The 22,227-nt window shown below is 33.4% G+C and overlaps 5 protein-coding genes across 5 annotated transcripts; 2 read left to right on the top strand and 3 right to left on the bottom strand.

Annotated features, from left to right (window-relative positions):
- Window positions 1–5: 5 nt before the first annotated feature.
- On the bottom strand, window positions 6–2,123 carry LOC107919696 (glucan endo-1,3-beta-glucosidase 12). The gene has a single exon (XM_016849091.2). It carries the CDS (start codon window positions 1,828–1,830, stop codon window positions 832–834), a length of 999 nt encoding a protein of 332 aa, XP_016704580.2. The 5' UTR covers window positions 1,831–2,123; the 3' UTR covers window positions 6–831.
- A 1,939-nt stretch (window positions 2,124–4,062) lies between these two features.
- On the top strand, window positions 4,063–6,917 carry LOC107919796 (LIM domain-containing protein WLIM2b). Its single transcript, XM_016849161.2, has 6 exons — window positions 4,063–4,296; window positions 4,853–5,042; window positions 5,303–5,402; window positions 5,509–5,543; window positions 5,658–5,747; window positions 6,446–6,917. The coding sequence occupies exons 2-6, from the start codon at window positions 4,908–4,910 to the stop codon at window positions 6,653–6,655; spliced, it is 570 nt and encodes a 189-aa protein (XP_016704650.1). The 5' UTR covers window positions 4,063–4,296; window positions 4,853–4,907; the 3' UTR covers window positions 6,656–6,917.
- A 101-nt stretch (window positions 6,918–7,018) lies between these two features.
- LOC107919795 (probable sugar phosphate/phosphate translocator At3g11320) lies at window positions 7,019–9,674 on the bottom strand. Its single transcript, XM_016849160.2, has 4 exons — window positions 8,859–9,674; window positions 8,085–8,188; window positions 7,773–8,001; window positions 7,019–7,486 (listed from the first exon to the last, which is right to left on the bottom strand). The coding sequence occupies exons 1-4, from the start codon at window positions 9,297–9,299 to the stop codon at window positions 7,340–7,342; spliced, it is 921 nt and encodes a 306-aa protein (XP_016704649.1). The 5' UTR covers window positions 9,300–9,674; the 3' UTR covers window positions 7,019–7,339.
- Window positions 9,675–12,070: 2,396 nt separating this feature from the next.
- On the bottom strand, window positions 12,071–13,469 carry LOC107919797 (60S ribosomal protein L35a-1). Its single transcript, XM_016849162.2, has 5 exons — window positions 13,316–13,469; window positions 13,132–13,167; window positions 12,460–12,688; window positions 12,332–12,374; window positions 12,071–12,246 (listed from the first exon to the last, which is right to left on the bottom strand). Exons 1-4 carry the CDS (start codon window positions 13,345–13,347, stop codon window positions 12,333–12,335), a joined length of 339 nt encoding a protein of 112 aa, XP_016704651.1. The 5' UTR covers window positions 13,348–13,469; the 3' UTR covers window positions 12,071–12,246; window position 12,332.
- A 1,933-nt stretch (window positions 13,470–15,402) lies between these two features.
- LOC107919476 (O-fucosyltransferase 19) lies at window positions 15,403–18,655 on the top strand. Its single transcript, XM_016848928.2, has 8 exons — window positions 15,403–15,937; window positions 16,043–16,115; window positions 16,224–16,294; window positions 16,375–16,463; window positions 16,539–16,671; window positions 16,746–16,978; window positions 17,545–18,021; window positions 18,114–18,655. Exons 1-8 carry the CDS (start codon window positions 15,515–15,517, stop codon window positions 18,301–18,303), a joined length of 1,689 nt encoding a protein of 562 aa, XP_016704417.1. The 5' UTR covers window positions 15,403–15,514; the 3' UTR covers window positions 18,304–18,655.
- Window positions 18,656–22,227: the final 3,572 nt, after the last annotated feature.

The raw sequence follows: 22,227 nt of genomic DNA on the forward strand, positions 1-22,227 counted from the left end.
GTTCATTAACCAAAAAAAAAAACCCATCAAACATTCCTCAATAGTCAATCCCCACCCAAAATTTGGCCAATCAAATTATAAATATTTGCATGTACATGTAAATGAACAGAGCAGTTTGGTTTACCATGAACAAGATTTTGACTCGAATACGAATAAAGTTTGTTCAATTATTTATGTTCATAAACAAGAAACTCGTTTTTTTGTTCTAATATTATATTTTCATAAAATTATTTTTTTGTGTTGAATATATTTATTTATAATATAATTATTAATATTTACATATTTTAAATAAACGAAAATGAATTTATTAAGAGTTTAGTTGATTCCTGCATGATACTTTCAATCAGGCACATAAACATGCCTAACGAATCAAATTACGTATCTTAGTGGACTATAACGCCAAAAACATAGCCTCGGGAAGTATATTAACATGCAAATCTACTCTCTCACTGGAAAATCTCATTAGTCTGAACTTTAGTTTAGGTTGAAGTATATGTCATCATCAAGTTGATGATCTAAATCCCTAACAGATCATATCACTCATATCCACTGAATTGCTACAAGATTTAATTAGCCTCAAAACCATGCATCAAAGGCACCCCAGAGAAAACCATAGACTTCAACCCTATAAGCTAAATGAGGCCATCATAAAATCATCCAGGGGATGCCATTGTCAATATGCAAATCATCCTTGAACCCCAATGAACCCTAAAATCAGATTCATTGAAGTGATAAGCAGCCAATTTGTAAGCCAAATGGCCACCAAGCAAATCCCAGAATTCTTAGCCCCACTTGAGAACTCCACATTATATTTCATTGTCATATTCTCTGTTAAAATACCCCATTTCCTCCCTCTTTCATTGTTCCCTCCACCATGATCCATCTTTCTTCAATGGTGTTGCAGCTCCTGACTTCAAATGGTGTTGCAGCTCCTGACTTCAAATGCCTGACCAAACCCTTCAAATACATCTCTGCATAAACCCCATTTGCTTCAACCTCCTCCGCTTGGCTTCCCCCGCTCGGCCACCCCGTTTCCGCCACGACCACCGGGATATTCTGGTACCCCATCGCTGCCATAGCTGTCAACACGGCATCTGCCATCATTGCAAACAGGTTAAAGTACCTTATCCCAGTGACGGGATCGTCTCGGAAGTTGAAAAGGTTGTCTTGGAATAAAGCAAACCCGATTGGGATTTCGCTGTTGAGGCGAAAAAGGTTGTAGGGATAAATGTTGATGAGGAAAGAGGAATTCGTTTGTTCCAAGAATTGGAGCAAGGGTTTTATGATGAGGTCACCGGCTGGTTGTTGGAACACGGCGGAGGAAGGTGGGAAAGCGGTGGTGATTGTGGAGAAGAAAGAGAATGTGGCGGAGATTTGGATTTTATTGATGCCTAGCTCTTGAAGTGCATGGTGGAGGTTTCTCGTTGCCGGAAGAAGGAAAGGGGAGAAATCTTGTATGGTGGTGGAATCGAGCACGGTGTTGCCTACGGAGATGAGGGAGATTTTGGAACGAGGGTAAAAAGGGAGGACGTGACGGCGGAGCCAGCTGAGTGCGACGGAGCCGTTGGAGGCGAGAGCCGGGAGGTGAGAGTTTGAGATGGAGAGGAAAAGGGAAGTGTTGGTGGGTGCAAAGGCTTTAATGAGAGAAGGGTCGGGGTCGGGCAGGCGGACACTGGTGATCTTGAGGGTGGAGATGAGGGATGAAACCTTGGCCGGCAAAGGCGGCGGTGGAGGAGAGACGGTGGAGGAATAGGCGATTCCGATGGAAGGGATGGAAGAGGTGAAGCGGAGGAAGGAGAAGAGGACAGAAAGGAAGAGAAAGGAAGCCATTTTTCACTGTTCGTGAAATAATGATGAAGGGAGCGTCAGTTCAGTTAGTTAAGTAACGGCGGTTAGAGGCTGTTATTTTGGGCGGGAAAGTTCAGTTATGGTTGTGTGTGATTCTCTGCGGAATGGTGCACATTTAACATTCATCTGTACCGTTCTTTGGAAAACGATCTGTGATGTAAGGGCATGATTGATTGATGTATTTTGATTTTGGATGAGGCCCATTGGGTTGAATCTAATATGAATCGGATTCTGGGCCTAGTTCCTAATTAATTTCATTAACAACGGTGTTTGGATGGGCGGTAGGCTACAGTGCGGCGCGTTTAACTTATTTATTGTCTCACACTACAGTATTTAATCTCACTGCTATCAAGTGATTAATAAAACAAATTCATTGATTACATTAATATACTTTGTATAATTGTCCTCCTGTGATTTTTGCATGCAAAACAAAATAGAAGCAAATGTTGTTCACTGGTTGTCTGATGTTTAAACTAATACTAAGCGGCATTACGTGGTCGGATCGTAATACGAAAAGACAACTTATATTAATAGACGAACCTAAATATATCCTTAGTCTAATTGAAAATAAGCAAACCGATTGAAAGACTAATATACCGTCTATCAAGTCCAATTGGGAGGATGCTTTGTCTTAGGCATTGAAGCGGATGATTTCTAGAACATAGAAACGTAAATGTGATTGATTGAACTGATAATTCATCGGACTGAACCCAATCCTTAATTAATTAAATTTCGTTCGTTTCTTTTGTTTTATAATTTTGATAATAACATTTTAATTGAAATATAATTATAAATATAAATATATAATCAACAATTTAAAAATACTAACAAATGTTAAGTGTAATAATAAAAATTCTAAAAGATTTTATTCAACCATTTGTTACCATTTTTATTAAAGAAAAAACATATAGATATGGAGGGACAAAAAAACAGCCGGGTTTTTTTTGTTTTAAATTAAATGATGATGAGCGGTAAAGATGTTTATGGGTCGGGTTGAAGTCTAGTTATAAAAAAACTTCAAGTACAAGTTCATTTTTGGATTAGTCAATCTCATCCAAAAAACTTATTGTATTATTTAAATTGAATTCGAGTCATTTTGAAATACAAAAATCTTTATTCAAACTAAATTAGATCGAACTTATCGAGTCAGGCGAGCTATTCGACCCTAAGAGTGACTGCTGTGAAAAAAAGAGAAAAAGGGTATCGTGAAATGAAGAAAGGAAAGGAAATGATAAGAGAACGCAACAGCGTGGGAAACGGCATGTGAAATTGTCCCAACCCCACTTTTCGGCATGAGAAAAAGGGCATTTGTTTTTACTTTTGCACCAACAACATTCAATCAATCACCGTGGATCGCCATTTCCTTATTTTATTTAATTGGGTTTTCTTTTGTTTATTTCATTTTATTTAAAAATATTTTTTTGATGTATCACACGAGAAAAATAAAATTTTAATAATAATACAATTAGTGCGACTTGAACTCAATTTACACTGAAGGTAATAGACATCCTGATTATTAAATCAATATACGAGTTTCTTAATTTAAAAATATTTTGAATTATCTAAAAAGTATTTACATATAATAAAATTCTAAATTTTTTGATATAATAAAATAAGAAGTGGAAAATATCACTTAAAATAATAATCCAAACTTAATTTAGAATTTTAAATCACACAATTGTTTGTTTTTATATAATTAAATTATAATATTTAAAATCGACCAAAATTACCAAAAAGACAAAGTGTCTGAAAAGAAACAAGGGTCAACGTTGTCAAATTGGTTTCAATTTTCAAACAGCAAAAGCCAGCCCTGTTGGAGTTGGTTGAAATAAAGACAAGATAAAGCCGCCACCTCACTTTTCTTTTTAAATAATATTTTTGGTATAATTCTAAATTTAGTCCTTAATGTTTATATTTTTTATAATTTAAATTTTTATTTATTTTTAGTTAAATTTAATTATTAACATTTTAAAAAGGGTTAAATTATTTTTTCTTAACAAAAAGATTAATTTTTTTTATATTTTAGTAAGTTTTTCATGAATAAAAAAGTAATTCGACACTTTTAAAAGATTAATAATCAAATATGATTTTTTTGAAAGACTAATGATCAAATTTAATTAAAAAAATAAAGACAAAATTGATAAAAAAAATGTAAATTTTAAGAGCTAATTTATCATTATACCTATTTTTTCTTATTTATTTAAATTAAAACACGAATATTTTCTCATTTATAATCCATCGTCATCCACTTCAGCAGCATCTGCTCGCTGCAAAAAGTACCCTTCTTCAACACCAATCTCCTCTCTCTCTCTCTCTCTCTCTCTCTCTCTCTCTCTCTCTCTATTTTGTTTGATAAATACCCAGAAAACCCTTTCAGTCTTCTAGCTCTCAATTTCTTTTTCTTTTTTACCTTCTTATTTCATAGATCCAGGGTGCTCTTCTTCTTAGGTACATTTTTAATTTCCCATTTAACTTCAAAATTTTGACCCGGTTTTGTTTTCAGTTGTTATTATCTTATTGTGTTTTGGGTTTTTTTTTTGGTTGTATGTTTTTCAGATTAGATCATCTAACTGGGATTTTTGCTTTATTTATGATTTTTATTGAAATCCCGGATTCTGGGTTTTTTGAGGATGCAAGTTCATAAAGTTTCTGAGATTATATTTTGCTAGCTTTAATTACTGTTGATTGCATTTATGTTTTTCTTTAGATCATAACTAATGTTTGAATAAACTGTTTCAAAGCTCCAACTTTTAGAGCTAGTTTCTTTGAATTTGACTTGATTTGATTCTGAATTGTGTGCTTTTAGTTGTTTGTTTGAACCTCTTTGGACAGTTATATTTGCAAAATATAAGAAAGGAAATTGAATTCAAGCCGATCCATTAAACTAGATAAAGAACAGTATTGTTTCGATGTCCCTAATTTCAGATCTAATTTGGTTGAACTCAACATAATTTGAGTTCTAAATTGTGTGTTTTTGGTTGTTTGATTGATCATCTTTGAGCAGTTCACATTGACATAGATAAAGGACTGTACGGTCAGATCTAAACCGTATTCTAGCAATGTCGTTTACCGGTACTCAGCAGAAATGCAAGGCTTGTGAGAAGACCGTTTATCCGGTCGAACTTTTGTCGGCTGATGGGATCCCTTACCATAAGTCTTGCTTCAAATGCAGTCATTGCAAAGGGACACTAAAGGTAATGTCTTGTAATTTCTTTCAATCATTTTCTGCTCATTTGTCTTGTTTTGTACATTGATTAGGTTGTAAGAAAGTGGGATATGAAATTATCTATTGCCATTTATTGCATTTGTGTTGAAGTTTCAACCTTTTTTTCTTTGTTCATCGGTTAATTTAGTTGATCTCGGTTGCAATGTGTAATCAAATGTAGCGCGTGATAGATTCTGTTTACCAACTTTTTTGATTTTACTTAGCAGCATTTCTGTTCTGAATTTCCAGTTGGGTAATTACTCCTCGATGGAAGGTGTCGTTTATTGCAAGCCTCATTTCGAGCAACTGTTCAAGGAGTCGGGGAATTTCAACAAGAATTTCCAGTCACGTATGTATTTTTTTTTCCTCTCGGTGGATGGAATCCTTTATTTGGTTTCTTGATAGTTTTCGTGTTTCGTTGGTTTTTAATTTGCCTTCGGTTTTGTTTTCGGCAGCTGCAAGGTCAGCTGAGAAGTTAACTCCCGAGCTGGTAAAATCTCCCTTGCAAACACCGGATGTGTTTGATGTTTTGATTAATTGGGAAAATTTCGTTATAGTTGTCATAATGTTTTTGCTAACTCCTAATAGCTCGTGTTAATTTCAGACAAGATCACCTAGCAAAGCCGCCAGCATGTTTTCCGGGACACAAGAAAAATGTGCTACTTGTGGCAAAACTGCTTATCCACTCGAGAAGGTAGCTTTTGAGATCCATTAAATCATTATATGAGAAATCTATATATTTTCTGCAATTGCCGGACTCCAATTTTCTGGTTATCTATATGCCCTCTTCTAAACCCAACTCTTACTCCTAATTGGTCCGTGTGGCCCTGCCACATTCATCTGACCCTTTACGATCTTTACTTCTTGGTTTGCTCTTTCTTTTTGATAAAATAAGGTGTAGTGTAAATCCTATAATAGTTCAAAGATGCAAGAGTGGCTCGGCTCAGTTTTCCTTCTACCGTATGCTTTATCTCATTGCTGCTAGGTTTAGGGTCGTAAAGGGAAACTCTTCACGAAGGAGAGTTATAATTAGATTTAGAGTTGTCCAAGTTCCATTTGAAATAACAATTGCTCGTGTAAAATGAGCAAAATGAGCATCGTCTTCAAGTTAGAAGTGATCCTTTGCTTCTCTAAATATTCTAACATTCTTGGAACTCGAAAGAATTTTGAGCTTGACAAAGGAGTACATTCCTTGTTGAAGTTCGTTGCTCCGATGCTTTATTTTTCCTGACATATCCATGTCCGGCACATTTCCAGAAACAGTTGTGGAGACACATACATCGTTTTGCAATGCTTCAAGGCACATGCATACATATATATCTTTGTAACAGTGTAAATGCCCTCGAGCTTGTAGTAAAATGCGATGTTTTCTTTTGTTCGAAAATTTGACAGGTAACAGTGGAAGGACAGTCGTACCACAAGTCATGTTTCAAATGCTCTCATGGTGGCTGCCCTATAACTCCATCAAATTATGCAGCACTTGAAGGCATTTTGTATTGTAAACATCACTTCTCCCAACTTTTTAAGGAGAAAGGAAGCTACAACCACCTTATCAAGTCTGCATCGATTAAGCGCGCAGCTGCCTCCGTTCCAGAAGCTTAAATCCGTGTGTTAATATCCATATCATTTCGAGTTTTTCCTTCTTTCCTCGTGATTGCCGGTGTGTTTGATTTATGTTTATGTGAGAACCGAAACAAAGACAAAACAAAGAACTGGGTTCAGACATATATTTCGGGTTTGCTGGTTCATCAGCGTATATGTATGTTATGATGTTTGATTGATGTATGGGATTGGGATCATTCTGCATCCCCCAAGTTGTAAAAACGACCATTCCACAATGTTGAATGAATCTATATTCATGAAATTTGCTGAACAATAAGTCATTACTGTGTTGTAGTGATCGCATCATGCATGCATACATAACTACCAGCATAGAAAAACACTATGGTAAGGCATTAAACAAAATGTTAAACTTAGTGACCTTTTTTTCCCCATTAAATCAATATAAGACCAAACCTACAAACTTTGTCCGAAAGAATAAAAAACATAAAAATGGCTAACTTATTGAAACTTTCTAGTTTTTTTTTTTTTTACTAATACTGCAGCCAATTCCGATACAGAAGAAAAAAACCAGTTTCCCAGGCTTTCAGGGGGATAAAAAAAATTGAATCTAAAATGGCCCGAACTTTGACTATTTCGATGTTGTCACTGTCCTTGCAATAAAGGAAACAAAATATACGACCGATGATACAATGATCACACGTATCGTGTCCACAAGATGACGTCTCATTTGCTTCGTTTCTTGGCTTCACTGTAAAGTATAACTCCAAAGACTGTGAGTGTATAACCAAGCATACCGGTAACAGACACCGGGTTTCTAAAAATTAAAATTGAAACCACCACAGCTACGGCTCCTTTTGCGTTTCCTAGAACCTGCAAGTGCAAATATCTCAGTATCTCCAAAGGCTTAGACTAATGTGATCGTTCCCTTTGCTAAGTTTATAATGAACCAACAATTATCGCAACCGTGCAGGTTTCCATATACTACCAAAAGACAGGTAGAAGTACTCATGACTTTAATGTCACATACCACATACTCTCTTCACATGTTTTCTCACAAAAGGAAACAAGATAAATGTGTAGCATATTCCTAAAAGCCTAAAAACCGGGGGAAAAAGACGTAGGGAAAATCCGGAAACAAGGATCACGCATATCATACCTGCAAAGTGAGGGCGCTGGTGTGTTTCGTGACCAAAAAGTTGGTCAGGTTCACAAAATATGCTAGTGCTGAATTGAATAAGAGATACCAAATGATCTTGACGTCATCTCGAGCAAGGGCGAGGGTAATACCAACCACGTTTTCTTCCATAAAGAGCGTTGCAGGAAGTAGAAATACAACGGCTATTGGAGCCATGTAAAGGAGGAGGTTCATGGAATTCAGTTTCTCTCTAAAATAAAGTCAGGAGAATTTGTTAGTAACCGTTTCTAAGTCCGACCATGGTACAAAAGCAAAGAAGTAAAGAATTCTCACCCTTCAGAAGAAAGCAAAATTCCTTGTAAAACCGATTTGAGAGCTCTTGCAGCTGTAGCTGAAATGCACATGATAAAACCGAATAGATGGAAACTCGGTTCACCCTGTCATCGAAAAAAACAAGTAATGTGAAAAAAGCATAGAAAAAGTTTTAAATATATAAAGATACAAAGAACAAATTCAAAGGTTTTGAATCAAACATAGGGGCAAAACACCGGACAGAACACTTCTAAATGCCACAACCAAAACATCAACAATTCAATGTGTTAATCATCCATTTGAAACCAAAAAAGAGAAGATAATCGATGAATGCAATCGTTCAACTAATACTTCGATTCAATGTTTTTCAGCAACCGAATTGAGCTTAAAGCAAATACTTCGATTCATAATTCTAACTACGACGCACCGTAATCCTTCCTTCGACTAATAATGGATTCTTTAGGCTACCATGAAGCTCATGATAAGAATCCATTTCTCTACAACTAATCACATCAAAATAATCAGAGGAGAATTCCCTCTAAATTATCACTTAAAAATCATATAAAACCAACATAATTCAATAAAATAAAGCAAATCCTTCAAAAATTTTCATTCAAACGAATTCCCACATTACCATCTCCATTATTAACCAATAAAAAAAAACAGACAAAATTTAGCAGACAAAGCAACACAAATTTCAAGAAAACAAAGCTAAACCCATTTCAAATTAACAAAGAAAAAAAAAGATAAGAAATTCATTAACTAATTAAAAAAATTAAAGCCAAAAATGCATACCCCACTGGCAATGATAACCCCAGTAACAACGGGAATAAGGGTAATATACGTAAGCCAAGCCTCCCTCTTCAATGTCATCAAGTAAGCGAAAACCGCTGTGAAGAACGGCGTCGTGGCCCCAACGGCTTGATTGAAACTGACCGGCAGGTACCTAAGAGAAATATTCCCAAACACCACCGACACGCAAAAGACCAAACTCAAAGCCGAGATCTTAAGGAACTGAACCTTAGATCGAATGGTTTGCATGGGGACCATCTTCATCCATGCAATCGCGATGTAGCTAAGCAAAGAACAAGCCGTCATGTGACACATGGTTAAGAAGATTGGGTATTTGAAACCATAATTGCTGAGTAAATATTTGTTCAATAACAAGACACCAATGTTGGAGGAGTACCAAGATGTTACTAGCCCAAAGGTGAATAGTTTGGAATTGGTTTTCATGACTGGTTTTTTTGGGAATGGGATTTCAAGATCTGGGTGTTGCTTATTTTTAGGGGAAAAAATTGGGTTTTGAATGGAAGGAAGGGAATTGGGTTATTTTGGTGAAAAAGGAGGACGGTTTAGGGATGAAATGGTGGAATTAGCTTCCATGGATCTGAATGAAAGCTTTTCAATAGGGAAATCAAGGAACCCCAAAGAGAAGAGAAATGAGAAATTTGACTTTGAAAAAGAAAAAAAGTTCGGTTTTTGAGGAAGACCAATGAAAACAACGTGGCTGCCTCTCTGCATATTTCTCTCAGGAGAAGAAGAAGGGTGATTGACAAAAGCATTTTGTGTTTTATTTTTTAATGTTATTTTTTATTTTGGTTTTCCTTTATTATATTTCTTTTTTGGAGAATTTTTATTTTGGTTTTTAATGGAGTGGAGTAGGGTTGCTTTAAATTATTTGATATATTTATTTAAATTCAGTTTAAATTTTATCAAAAATGTATTTTTTTGTGATTTTTTTATGTTTTAAATAATTAAAAAAGTATAAATAATAAGATTTTTTAACAGGTAATTTCAATAAAAACTTTATTTTTTAAAATTTTTAAAATAGATTTTATACATAATTGATTTATTTGTATTTTGCATGTGTTATAATCTAGTATTAAGTGATGCAATTGATTAACTTTCAATTCGATTTGCATTGTTACTGTTACAAGATATAAGTTTGAACGTACTTATTTAAAATGCTAATCAAGTCCTAGAAATTAAACGATCTAAATTAGAGGATATTATGGGCTTAAATAGACTCAAACTCATATTACAACAAGATTTTACGATGTCGTTGGTTTATCTTGAAACAAGGCAAACTATTATGGTTCAAGGATTCGACGTCTGTTAGCCACCGATCTTCTCCTCGCGACATTGTTTCAATAGGATCTTGCCTTATCATCAAAAGAGATGAAGATATCAACAATAAGACCTTTGCTTTTGAGCTCTCAACTTGAGATTCTAGGATGAACCAATTCAATCGGTCAATTTATTGTTCAAGACATTCAAAATATTATATAAAAAATGATATAAAACTAACTTTTACACATATATCTATATTTTAAATCTATAATTTCTACACGCATACACGTGTAATAAAATTCAAACTAATATCTAAATTTCTAAAATTATGGCAATTTGCCCCATGTGAACGTCTAAATTCCAAATTGCTATAAATTGGGGTCGTGCCAAAGATACACCCCATTTTGTATGACCAATCCGAAGCAACATCTTAAACCTAAAATATAATATTCATACATAATTTAAAGGGTAAACTATAAAAATATTCAAATTTATTTGTCTCAGATAATATATTATCACTTATGTTTGAAATGTTATGTTTTAATCACTTACATTATCGTTTTGTTACGAAGTGGTCACTCTACTGTTAAACTTCGTTACCTCCCTAATGACAATTCAAATAAGTTTTAAATACCAACTTGGATGTCTAGCTGCTGGGATGAAAATATATTTTTAATTAAATAAATTTAATTTAGAGTACCACATGGGACATCTAAATAGGCATTTAAAAAAATAAAAAAATAAAAGTATACTTTTAAAAATTACATAAAATTAAAAAAATAAGAAAAACCCCAAAAATTTAATTTATTTTTAAAACATTTAAAACATGATACATTGCTAAACTAAAAGAACTCTTATAATAATTTGGGACTAAAGTTAAAAAAAATTAGAATAATATATTTTATAAAATTTAAGTGTTGAGTGATTGATAAGTCGCATTTCATTTTCACCCCTAATAGCACATAATATTTTTTTTTCGATTTTTTTCTTATGATAAAATAATGTGTTTTTAAAATATAATCTGTTATTTAAATAAATGTTGGGTGCATTGATAAGTTACATTTTATTTTCAAGAGGAAACACATATTTAAACATTGAAAACAGTATTATTAGGAGTACAGTTACGAATCGTAAAACCAACAAAAATCAAATATATATATATATATAATGGAATTGGGTCTCCTAGTTGACGTGTATGTCTTTGTTCTTCATTTTGGACGATTGTGCATATTTTGTTGACTCTTCAAGTCTTCATGAATCATCCATCATTTTACATTTCTTTTCCATCATTAATCAATTTGGTCCCTTCTCCAAATTCCATTGATTGCGGTTAGTGTGGAAAGGAATATTATAGACATTTATAGTACTTATAATTGAATTTAAGATTTAGATTATATTTATTTCTTTTTAAACAATTATATTAAAAATTATAATATATCAACAATAATAATTAATTGAAATATTTCATTGAAATAATATATTACTTGAAATTTATAAATTTTATTTTACTTAAAAATAAAATTAATTTTACTAAAATTTGAAACCAAAGATTAGATATAAAGATTTAATTTAATGACTTTTATCAAGATTTGATCATATGACTTTAAACCTACTTAAAATTAATAAAAATAAAAAACGAGTTGGTCTAACAATTGGACCGACTAGAATCGATGCTTTGATATGTGACGAAATGAGATTGTTCTAAAAATAGGAAATGGGCACAAAATGTTCAAGTCCAAGAGACCGATGATGCACTGATTCTTTTCGTTTAGCAACTCAAAAACATAAATCAAATCCAAGTCATGGACTAGAAAACTTAATTCCTTGTATGCTCTATATATTATAATGCCATAAAAGTTGTGAACTAAGCAGTGCATGCAGAAGATCAACCTTGCTATTCAGTTCCATTAATGATTGATTACTCGAAACTCGAATTCAAGGAGAAAATAGGTGGAAAACCCTTGATAGAAATATGTAAAGATAAATAAGTCTTATATTTCACCATCCTAAAGAAACAAAATGACTGATTCAAAGCACACAAAATCTTGACTAAGTTCATAAAAACAAAAGTGAGAAGGTAGAGTGCCACTCGGGTCGTCGATCTACACTACTGCAAGCAAAGAATAAACACAAGCATTAGTAGCCATAAACATGGAACAGAAAGGAAATATCACATACGGGGAAGTGTAGATTACCTCATATATTGCTGGGGTACATGAAGACTCTGACTCTATCTCCCTGCAAAGGAATAAAAATGCACATGTAAAATCAAAAGCAAATATGTCTAAAAACCTGTTAAATAACATCATTAATACATACGTACCATTGATTTCGGGGGAAGGTTAGACTTGAACTTAGCACGAACAACCCCACTGTTACCATGAGGTCTAGTAACTTTTCCCCAAATGCAGCGATAGTGTGAGCCATTCTTCTTCACTTTGGCCTTGTAGATATAAGCCATACGCTTGCCAGCATACCAAGCTACTTCCTCCTTGGTGTTAACTCCCTCAATCTGGATCAACGAAGTGTTTGGGTACTGGTTCGACTTTGATCTAATACCCACCACCGACAAAATCAATGTTCAATTCTTACACCCAATTCAAAGTTTAAAAGACCTTACAAGACAAGCATAAACCCTTATTATTTTTGGTTTGGTATAAAGGAAGCCATGGCCAAGAGATAAGCTCTGGGTTCATTAACCTCTATTGTCGTTTAAAAAAACAATTATTCATCCAATAAAGAAAATTGGGATCCACTAAACCCCATAGCCAATGAAAACCCCCAAAATCTGCAAATAAATGAAACTTAATTCTCATTTCCTCTACTTATTTTCCTAACATCTAAATCAATAAAAATGAAAACTTTATCTTCTTTTTTTTTCCCTTTTCTTAATACAGTAAATCAGCTAGCTTAACTCATACATTCAATTAACCATTCAATTTCCAAAAATAGCTTAAAAACAACAAATAATAAAAAAGGACAAAGTGATGTTTACCTCTTGTAACCCAAGATGGTTCCTCTTACATAGAGCCTACATTAGAAAAAAAATTCAAAGAAAATTTGAAAAGGGCAAGAGTGAGTAAAATCTAAAAAAAAACTATATTCCATACATTAAAATGACAGATTCAGAAAAAAAAAATAGGGTTTTAAAAGATGAAAATGAAGAGATCAAAAGGTACCTGACTCGCTCTCCTTGGCGTCCCTTCACCATTTTCTCCGATGTAGAAGCTAAAGCTTAGTGTTTTTGCTTCTGATAAAGGCGACTGCAAGAGAGACAGACCTTAACCCTAATTTGGCTAAGGGTTTGGGGAATTTATATATAGTGGCTACAGATTATAGATAGTAAAATCCATGTATAAGTGCTTGGGCCTTGTTATTGTTCAACAATCAGGGCCAGGCTATTAGATTGTGGGCCAATTTAGCCCGTTTTGAATTACTATTTATTAATTAATTATTTTTTACTAAAATAATAAATATTTATTTATTATGAATAATGAAATTGAGTCAACCCGGCCGAGCCCATACACATATCCACTTAAAATATTTATTTATTTAGTATATTATATTAAACAAGTCATTATACTTATTTTGTAGTTAAATAAGTCCATGATATTTATTTTTACCTATTAAAGAACTTGATTTTAATTTAGGTAATTTTAAAAAATATATTTTTAATTTATTTTTACATATGCCATAATCTTATTAATTACATAAAATTTTCTATTATACTCTTAAATCTATAGAATTATTTTCCAATGCCTTGATTATTTGTACTTAAGAGAAATTAATAAAAATGTTACCTTATATTCATATGTTTCTTAGTTGACTAGAGACAAGTAATGTTCATAGGTCGGGTTATTCGTTTATATTTGAAGGTCTGCTAGAATTTTGAGAGGGTTCAGGTGAAAATATTAGGTTTGAAAATAGGTTTGGGCAAAAAAATTAGGCCAGTTTAAAATATGGGCCGGGCTCGGGCTTGAACATTCAAGGCCCGAGCTCAGCCCGACCCGTTTTTAAGTTTATAATACTTTATATTATGTTATTTTTATATATTATGTAATTTTGAACACATTAAAAAAATAAACCTGTACAAAATATATAATATTACTCTAATGTAAACATTAAGATAATGTTAAGATTACTATATAAAAAATTACAATAAATAATAAATGTATAAAATTATTAAATATTAAAATAATATAATATCAATATTTTAAAAAAATAAAAATAATATGAGCGGTCCTAAAATGGGTTTTAGTTAATCTCTTATAAATATCGACGGATTTAGGCAAAATTTTAAGCTTATAATTCAGGCTAGGCCAAGCTTGAACAGACGTAAAACATGTTAATATCATACACAGGTCCAACCCAAACTCGGCATGAACAATTATAGAGACAAGGGACTGCTAATCCACCTTAGTGAAACAATTATTTACAGCATAATCAGATACTTCGGCCCATTTATCCGAAGCAAGTGCATAAGTTCAGGGTATCAACTCTTCCAAAGGTTTATCGGCACACCACGTATCAAGCCAAAGCAACACGTCGTTACCATTACCCACAATCCATCTAAATGAGTGATTGTGACAATGAATTTGCCCACTTCGGCATTACCAGAGACATTATTCCTACGGGAAGTCTTTGGTACCCAACAACCATACTTGGCCGAGATGACTTTCCTCCAAAGCACGCCACCACCATTTAGCCAATAAGGCTTTGTTTTTGTTGGACATATTAGCAATACCAACCCTCCCAATTTTTTAGGTTGACATACGAGCCCTCTCGAATCTTGTCAATCTTATAAATAATAGAAGTCATGAAGATCGACACATGATATAATGAGAGCGGTGAAAGAAGTACAGTTAGTAAAAGTCACCCTTGCATGTTCCCGGCTCAAACTCGTTCCTATTTATTAGCATCTCTAAATTTAAATTGAATAAAATAAAGAAGTTAACCGAATAACAAATAGTTAATTTTGTGGAAATATATTGAGAAAATCATTGCTAATTAAAGAAGTTATCCATAATCCTAATTCATTTAGAAGGAAAAAAGTTTTTTACTTGATAATTAAAGCTTCAATACAATTATATTTTTGGTAATAACGTGACAAAAAATAAAAAATCTTCTGTTAAATTTTTATAATAACATAAAATCAATATCCAAAAACAGCTAACATAAGAACCAAAGAGTTGGCTTCGCCTTTTATTTCGCTGTTCTTAAAAAAAAAAAAACCAAAATTTCTTAACAATGCCAAATCAAGTTTACACAAAAATCAAAGCATTGGACCTTTCATCTCTCACAAATCAAAAACAAAAAATAGATAAGTTTCAATTTTTTTAATTCGTTATACGTTTGTTTTCCTCTATGATCGTATAAAAATGTTAATCATTTCGGTGACGAGTATAGCAGCAACAGAAGATCCCTCAAGTACAGCCGACGTATCTCCAAGGATTGTAAGGTTAATGGCGAGGAGAAGAGTTATCGAGTCGGTCGACGGCAATGTCTTGCCGATGAGGAATGCGATATTGTTCCGCCGGAAAGGGCGGTTCTGGCCGGACATTTTTAGGCCGGGGAGGTACATGTGTATTTTGATGTTTTGGGGTTTGATGACACTTCTTTTCATGATGTTGCTCGCCAAGTTTGCTTTGTTGAACACTCTCCATGACTTGAAGCTCGACCAGAGTGAATTCATTACCGCGAGGTCGGTTGAGATTTCGATTAGGACAAACAAATTGATCACCGAAGGTGACGATATTATTATTTCCGAATTCAAGAAAATTCCGTTACTTCCCAAACTCACGGTCAGAAAATCTTAATTCGAATTTAATAAATTCATTTCAAAATTGATTAATAACTCTTTAAGTAAGTTTACTTAAACTATATTTATTTATTTGTTGCATAATAAGCTACCTGATATTTGGACCAAGCCAAATACAGATTTGTACTATAAATGTGTTCAAAGATCAAGTAAAGATATAAGTAAGTTAAATTAATTAATGTTTTGATTTTTTTTTAAAAAAGTTTCGTTCTAATCATTCATATATTTATATTATTGGGCTGTTTTTTAGTGCAATCATTTCACTTCAGTTTCAGGAGACCCTACAAATGGTTATATTCTTGTTCATTCCAATGGAGGATTGAATCAAATGAAAACTGGGGTAAGTTCGCACTTCAAAATAATATTATTTGAAATGACAATTACGAACCATTACAAATGATATAAAATCTAACTTTGCAGATAAGTGATATGGTTGCCATTGCAAAAGTGATGAATGCCACTTTGGTTCTCCCATCTTTAGATCACAATTCCTTTTGGACTGATCCAAGGTTCAAATTTTATTTATTTATTTACAATTTTTATGTATAACATAGATATCTTTTTAATTCAAGTGATTTGCACAGTGATTTTAAAGACATATTTGATTGGAAACATTTCGTTGAATATTTGGAAGAGGATATAAGTGTTGTGGATCATCTCCCACCAGCTTATGCATCAATTAAGCCTCACCAACGAGCTCCGGTTTCTTATTCCAAGGTATTAATGCGGGTTAATATTTGATATATTGATAGTAGATAATTTTTTTGGTTAATTTTGTTTTTAATATGCAGGCAAGTTATTACAGTAATCAAATGTCTTCTTTGCTGAAGAAACATAAGGTGATTAACTTCACCCACACCGATAGCCGGTTGGCTAACAATGGCCTTCCTAACCCTATTCAAAGGCTCCGCTGCCGTGCAATGTATGAAGCCCTTAAATTCACCGACGAAATACTAGAACTTGCCGACAAGTTGATTACTAGGCTTAGGGACGATGACAAGCCTTTTATTGCTCTTCATTTAAGGTACTTAAAAGGGTCGGATTTTCAACAAGTTCGGTATTTTTCTCGAATAGAATTTTGCTTCCTAAGTACTTTATCGAAAATCTTGGCTAGTTTACTAACTTTCCTAACTTGGGGGTGCTTCATCTCGATAGCATTCTTCAAAAATGGACTATATGCTATAAGTCACGGGTTGAGTTAGACTTGATACAAACTCTTCAATTTATCATGATTTTATCTATTCATGTACTATAAAACACTATTAGTCTATGAATTCGTTAGAATTCATAATTCTTAGAATAAAATTTTGCTCGAGATAATATTGAACATGTTGAATACTAATACCTAAACACATGGTAGCGATAGTGAAACTTATAGAGGTTTACCCCACCTTTTGAAAATTATAAAATATACGACAAAATTACATTTTAACTTTTAAAAATTTTAAAAAAATAAATTATATTTTATTTTTTAGAAAAAAAAATAATTCAATTCTTACCCTCCAAAATTTCTAGTTTCGCCCTTGGTAACATGTTGATTAATTGTTTGCAATGGTTTCTTGAATGTGAATGATTTGCTTTTGTGTGTAGATACGAGAAGGACATGCTTGCTTTTACGGGTTGCAGTCACAACCTAAGCAAAGCCGAAGACGAAGAGCTTCGACAACTACGACGCAGTGTCCGACATTGGAAGGAAAAACACATCGACGGTGAAGAAAGGCGACGACAAGGGGTATGTCCGATGACACCGCGAGAAGTGGCTGTGTTCCTCGAGGCGATCGGGTTCCCTTCCGATACCAAAATCTACATCGTCGCCGGAAATATTTACGGTCAAGATGGTGTTAAAGCACTCCAAGACAAGTACCCAAATATATACACTCATTCAAATTTAGCAACGGAGGATGAATTATCGCCTTTCAATAATCGCCAAAATAAGCTCGCAGCTGTGGATTACACCGTAGCGCTTGAAAGCGATGTTTTCGTTTTCACTTACGACGGAAACATGGCCAAAGCCGTCCAAGGTCATCGGAAATACGAAGGTTTCCGAAAAACTATCATACCAGACAAGTATGTTAAACCATTAGTTCAAATTAATAAATTATGGTCCTTTTATCAAATGGTTACTGAGACCATGTTCTTAATTTCTTTCTTTACCCCAGGAAAAACTTTGTGAAATTGATTGATCGAATGGATAAGGGATTAATATCGTGGGAGGAGTTTTCAATGAAGGTTAAGATCCTACATGCAAACAGAACAGGGGGAGCAGTTTTAAGAAAGCCTGGAAAAGTAGTGAAATCAGAGGAAAGTTTCTATGCCAATCCATACCCAGGCTGCATTTGCGAAAAGTAAACCCTAAAAAGGGATAGTGTTCTTTTTAGAATTCAGATTAGGGTTTTCGAGCAATGGGAATCGAGATTGATCCGCCATTGCATAAGAACCCTTTTCTTATTTTTTCTCTATCGAACCTGTAGTTCAGTCGATAGGCGCTGTAAGCCTCTCGTGCTTCGATTAATGGAAGGAATAGATGAGCTAAGCATTTAAAGGTTAGATCAGAAAGAAGAAAATCATTATTCGGACTAAAAAGCAGGAGAAGTCCGAATAACAAAAGGGAAATACCCTTTGTTGTAAAATAAGTTAAACACAAGTTTTGTAGAACTTACTGTTATACAAATGAAACTTGTACCAACTTTGCTTCCAAAAATAGAATTTGCATTTCAATATTTCTTCAAAAATGTCCAAATTAAAGAAGTCTACAACTTTAGCTGAATGAATCACCACATCTAAAAAGTTATCTGAACTCGGCATCCACAAATATCTAATGTTGTAAGAGATTCTTGATGACCCATCGAATATTATTTAGATTATTGAAAAGACAACATGATGAACTCGAGACCTGTGAATATCAAAATTTGATTTCTTGAAGAATTCGACATCTATGGTTGTAGACTTCTTTATTTTAGTAATTGTTACCCATAGTAGTTAACTTCTATTCAAGCGACTATAAATACAACCCAGACTAATTTCTCCTTCCATATTTAGCAATCATATCCAACCTTGAATCCATTTCAACTTTTATGGTTTAGAATTTATTGTTGGAATCTTTGCATCTCGTTTAGGGAAATGAGTTATTGCTTTATCAAGAATTTGTATTTGGTGTTATAAATTGAACATCTATTTGCTTGGTAGATCTCTTTGGTATTGAAGCCTAAATAAATTTCACAACAGATAATATGCACAATGTATAATCATCAGTGCTGAATCCTCTCGACATTATGGTCTTGGTAACATAAAGAAAAACAGTATATGGTAAGTCATAATAGATTATTATTTTGTTTGCAATTTCCTTCAAGTGTTACTTCATCAAAGTTAATCCATTTCTACCATTCACCTTCATCCAGGTGGAAGATGTCCAACCACTATCAAACCCTTCGATTTCACCATAAAACATAATTTGGTTGTAGTGTTATTAATATACTATAGTATGTGAGATTCATCTATAATTGTGATCTATAATTGTGAACAATATGCTAAAATTTTTTATGCTTGATGTACACATTGTGATGTTTATATTGTAGTCAAGCACAAACATTGGTACGTTAAGTTTTTATTTGTATTTTTACCTATTATTGTTACATCGATACCCTAAACCTTTAAAGTAACATTCTTATTTGAATTTCGAATATCTTATCTGATATTTTTTTAAGTCATTTAGTAAACACAACTAGAAACATGGGTGAATCTAGAGGGGTAGGCAATAGCCTTGGCTCTACTTGGTTTAGTTAGGTTAATTGTTCTTTTAGTTATTCTAAAACTTTTAGAATTCTGTTTAAGGTTTTTTAATACAAATTCATGCTTTGGCCCCTAAAAAAAATTAATTTTATTTAAAGCTATTTGATAAAAAGTTCTAGTTTCACTCCTGACTAAAAATTAAAAAAAAATAATTACATATGAAAATATTAAAATTTACATATAGTATCTAGGCATAAACCTTAACAAAAAGAAGCTTTAAGATTAATGATGTGAAAGCCATGAGTGAGTTCTATAACCCAGTGGATGGCGACTCTGTATCGGATTTCACCACAGTGGACCCTAGATTAGTACATCATCATTCCCCATGTCATTTGTTTCACGAGCTAGTAAGGAGAAATCAAATTGTGCACTCAACTATCTCATCAAAGAATAATGATGCATTGGGCAGAGGGACTAAGGTGTGTTCCAGCTTATTTGATCGAAAATTTATGTAAACTCTGGATTTGTGATTGTCATTTCCATCATTGAAGTCATAAATGGCGACGTAGGGGTGTTGGAATGATTGGATCCCTCGCCAAAATGGTACAAGGGCTCGCAAGGATAGTACATTGAAGAAGCAAATAGGTTGAATTGTTGCACTGATGACTCTGGATTCTACTGGAGAGGTTTGGATGCTCAGGCATAACCTTGTTGATGTGCTTTTGACGGCTAGATGGTACGTATTATTCCGTTACTACTGGATACTCCTCTACCGTATAAAAATGCTTGTGGCCTACCTGAATGAACCATTGCATATATGCCTCAAAGAGTTGTAAATTACCATTTTGGATAATTTTCCCATATATGCACTATTGAGTTCTCTGGTCCTAGAGCTCAACCTACAGTGCATGCTTTGTCTACCAATGCTTATTCTACCCCCTTAGATCTATTCCATAAATCCGTTTGATGTTCTTTGAACCCATTGGAGTATTTAACAAACCCAACTTTTTGTTTCAACCGATTAGAGTGTTGCCACTCTACAATGTGAAAATAGATGGATGGGCACCTTTGCTTTGAATATCGCATACTGTTGGAAAGTTATTTTGGGTATGATGGAAAACATCGAGTTGTCCAGTACAACATCCATTGAAACTTTAAATATGTACAAACACAATTATATTCATTAACAAAAACATTAAATTTAATTAAATGATAAAACAACATCAGCATACCTCTTCATTGACTTGTCGACTAATTTCTCATTGCATCCAAGTCAAGTACCTTATATAACACGTATGATCCAAACGACTCCTAAATATGTTTAAATATTTAATGTGATAAGGAATTATAAATACTGATAGTTGAAGACATTTCAAGATATTATGCACGATTCTAGTTTTACCTTCTATTAAGAGGAAACTTTCATGGTTACGAAGGGATGTATGTTAACCATTACATTCGTATTTAAGCCAGTGTTTGAAAAAAGTAGGCAACAATCATTTAATTTGTAGATTGATTCTTGTGTTGCCCTGCATAGCGCCTTGTATATCCATGCTAGAGCCACAAAACCCTAACTAAATCTATCAGTTGCCTTAAAATACTCCAATAAAGGAAGATACATGCAATGAAACATTGCTCCTTGACTTGTCTTGCAACAACATCCCCTCTATCATCCAAAGCATCTAAGCTCTGACATATCAATCCATCTCCTCCATAGTTGCATGTGGTAGAGGGGCCGGTTGTTCAAACCTCTCCAACCAAGTGCACTTCACTCTATTTTCATCTAATTCATTCTTTGACTTATCCTTAGATGGGGCGACAACCAACAATTGATGGCACTTATATGTTGCATCAATGTTATTGGCTCCAATTATCGCATGCTCGTTGATTGAAAGGTCGATTATTAAAATGACATCTTTTAGCATTATAGTCCCTTTTCTGGCCTCCGTCTTTCCAACAAGGTGACAAGCAACTTTGATATCAGAGTGATCTTCATCATCATAGATGTTAAATATAATGCCCTTAAATACGTGCATTGACCTCTAAGGATTTTAGATTATGTTAGATTTGAAGAACACAATCATCCATTGTTCAAAATTTTTTTATAATATCTTAAAAACATTTTCACAAAATTTACACAATAAAAAGAGGATTTAGGGTGGAAAAAAAGAGAAACCTTATGGTAATTTGATAAAATCCTAAACTTAAAATCTATTGGTTTGAGATATTCATAAAAAAAAAGGTATTTTGCTTAATTTAATTATATTGTTAAAAGAATTTAATAACATAAAAAAAAAACCAAAATCTGGATTCTCTTAAATTTTTTAAGTTTTGTTTTTAGATTTGTAAATATATATTTTAAAATTTTCAAATGACGACATCATGATTTTTGCATGTCATAATCTCAAAGTGACACACGTCCTACACTTACGGTATGTTTAGTCCATTGTAATTGAATAAAGAAAAAAATATAATATCTATTCAGTGAGAATAAAATAAAGAAAGAATGTAATAGATATTACATCGTTTGATTGATTCCATGTA

This window comes from Gossypium hirsutum, chromosome D13 (genome assembly GCF_007990345.1).
Source record: "Gossypium hirsutum isolate 1008001.06 chromosome D13, Gossypium_hirsutum_v2.1, whole genome shotgun sequence".
NCBI classification, from domain to species: domain Eukaryota; kingdom Viridiplantae; phylum Streptophyta; class Magnoliopsida; order Malvales; family Malvaceae; genus Gossypium; species Gossypium hirsutum.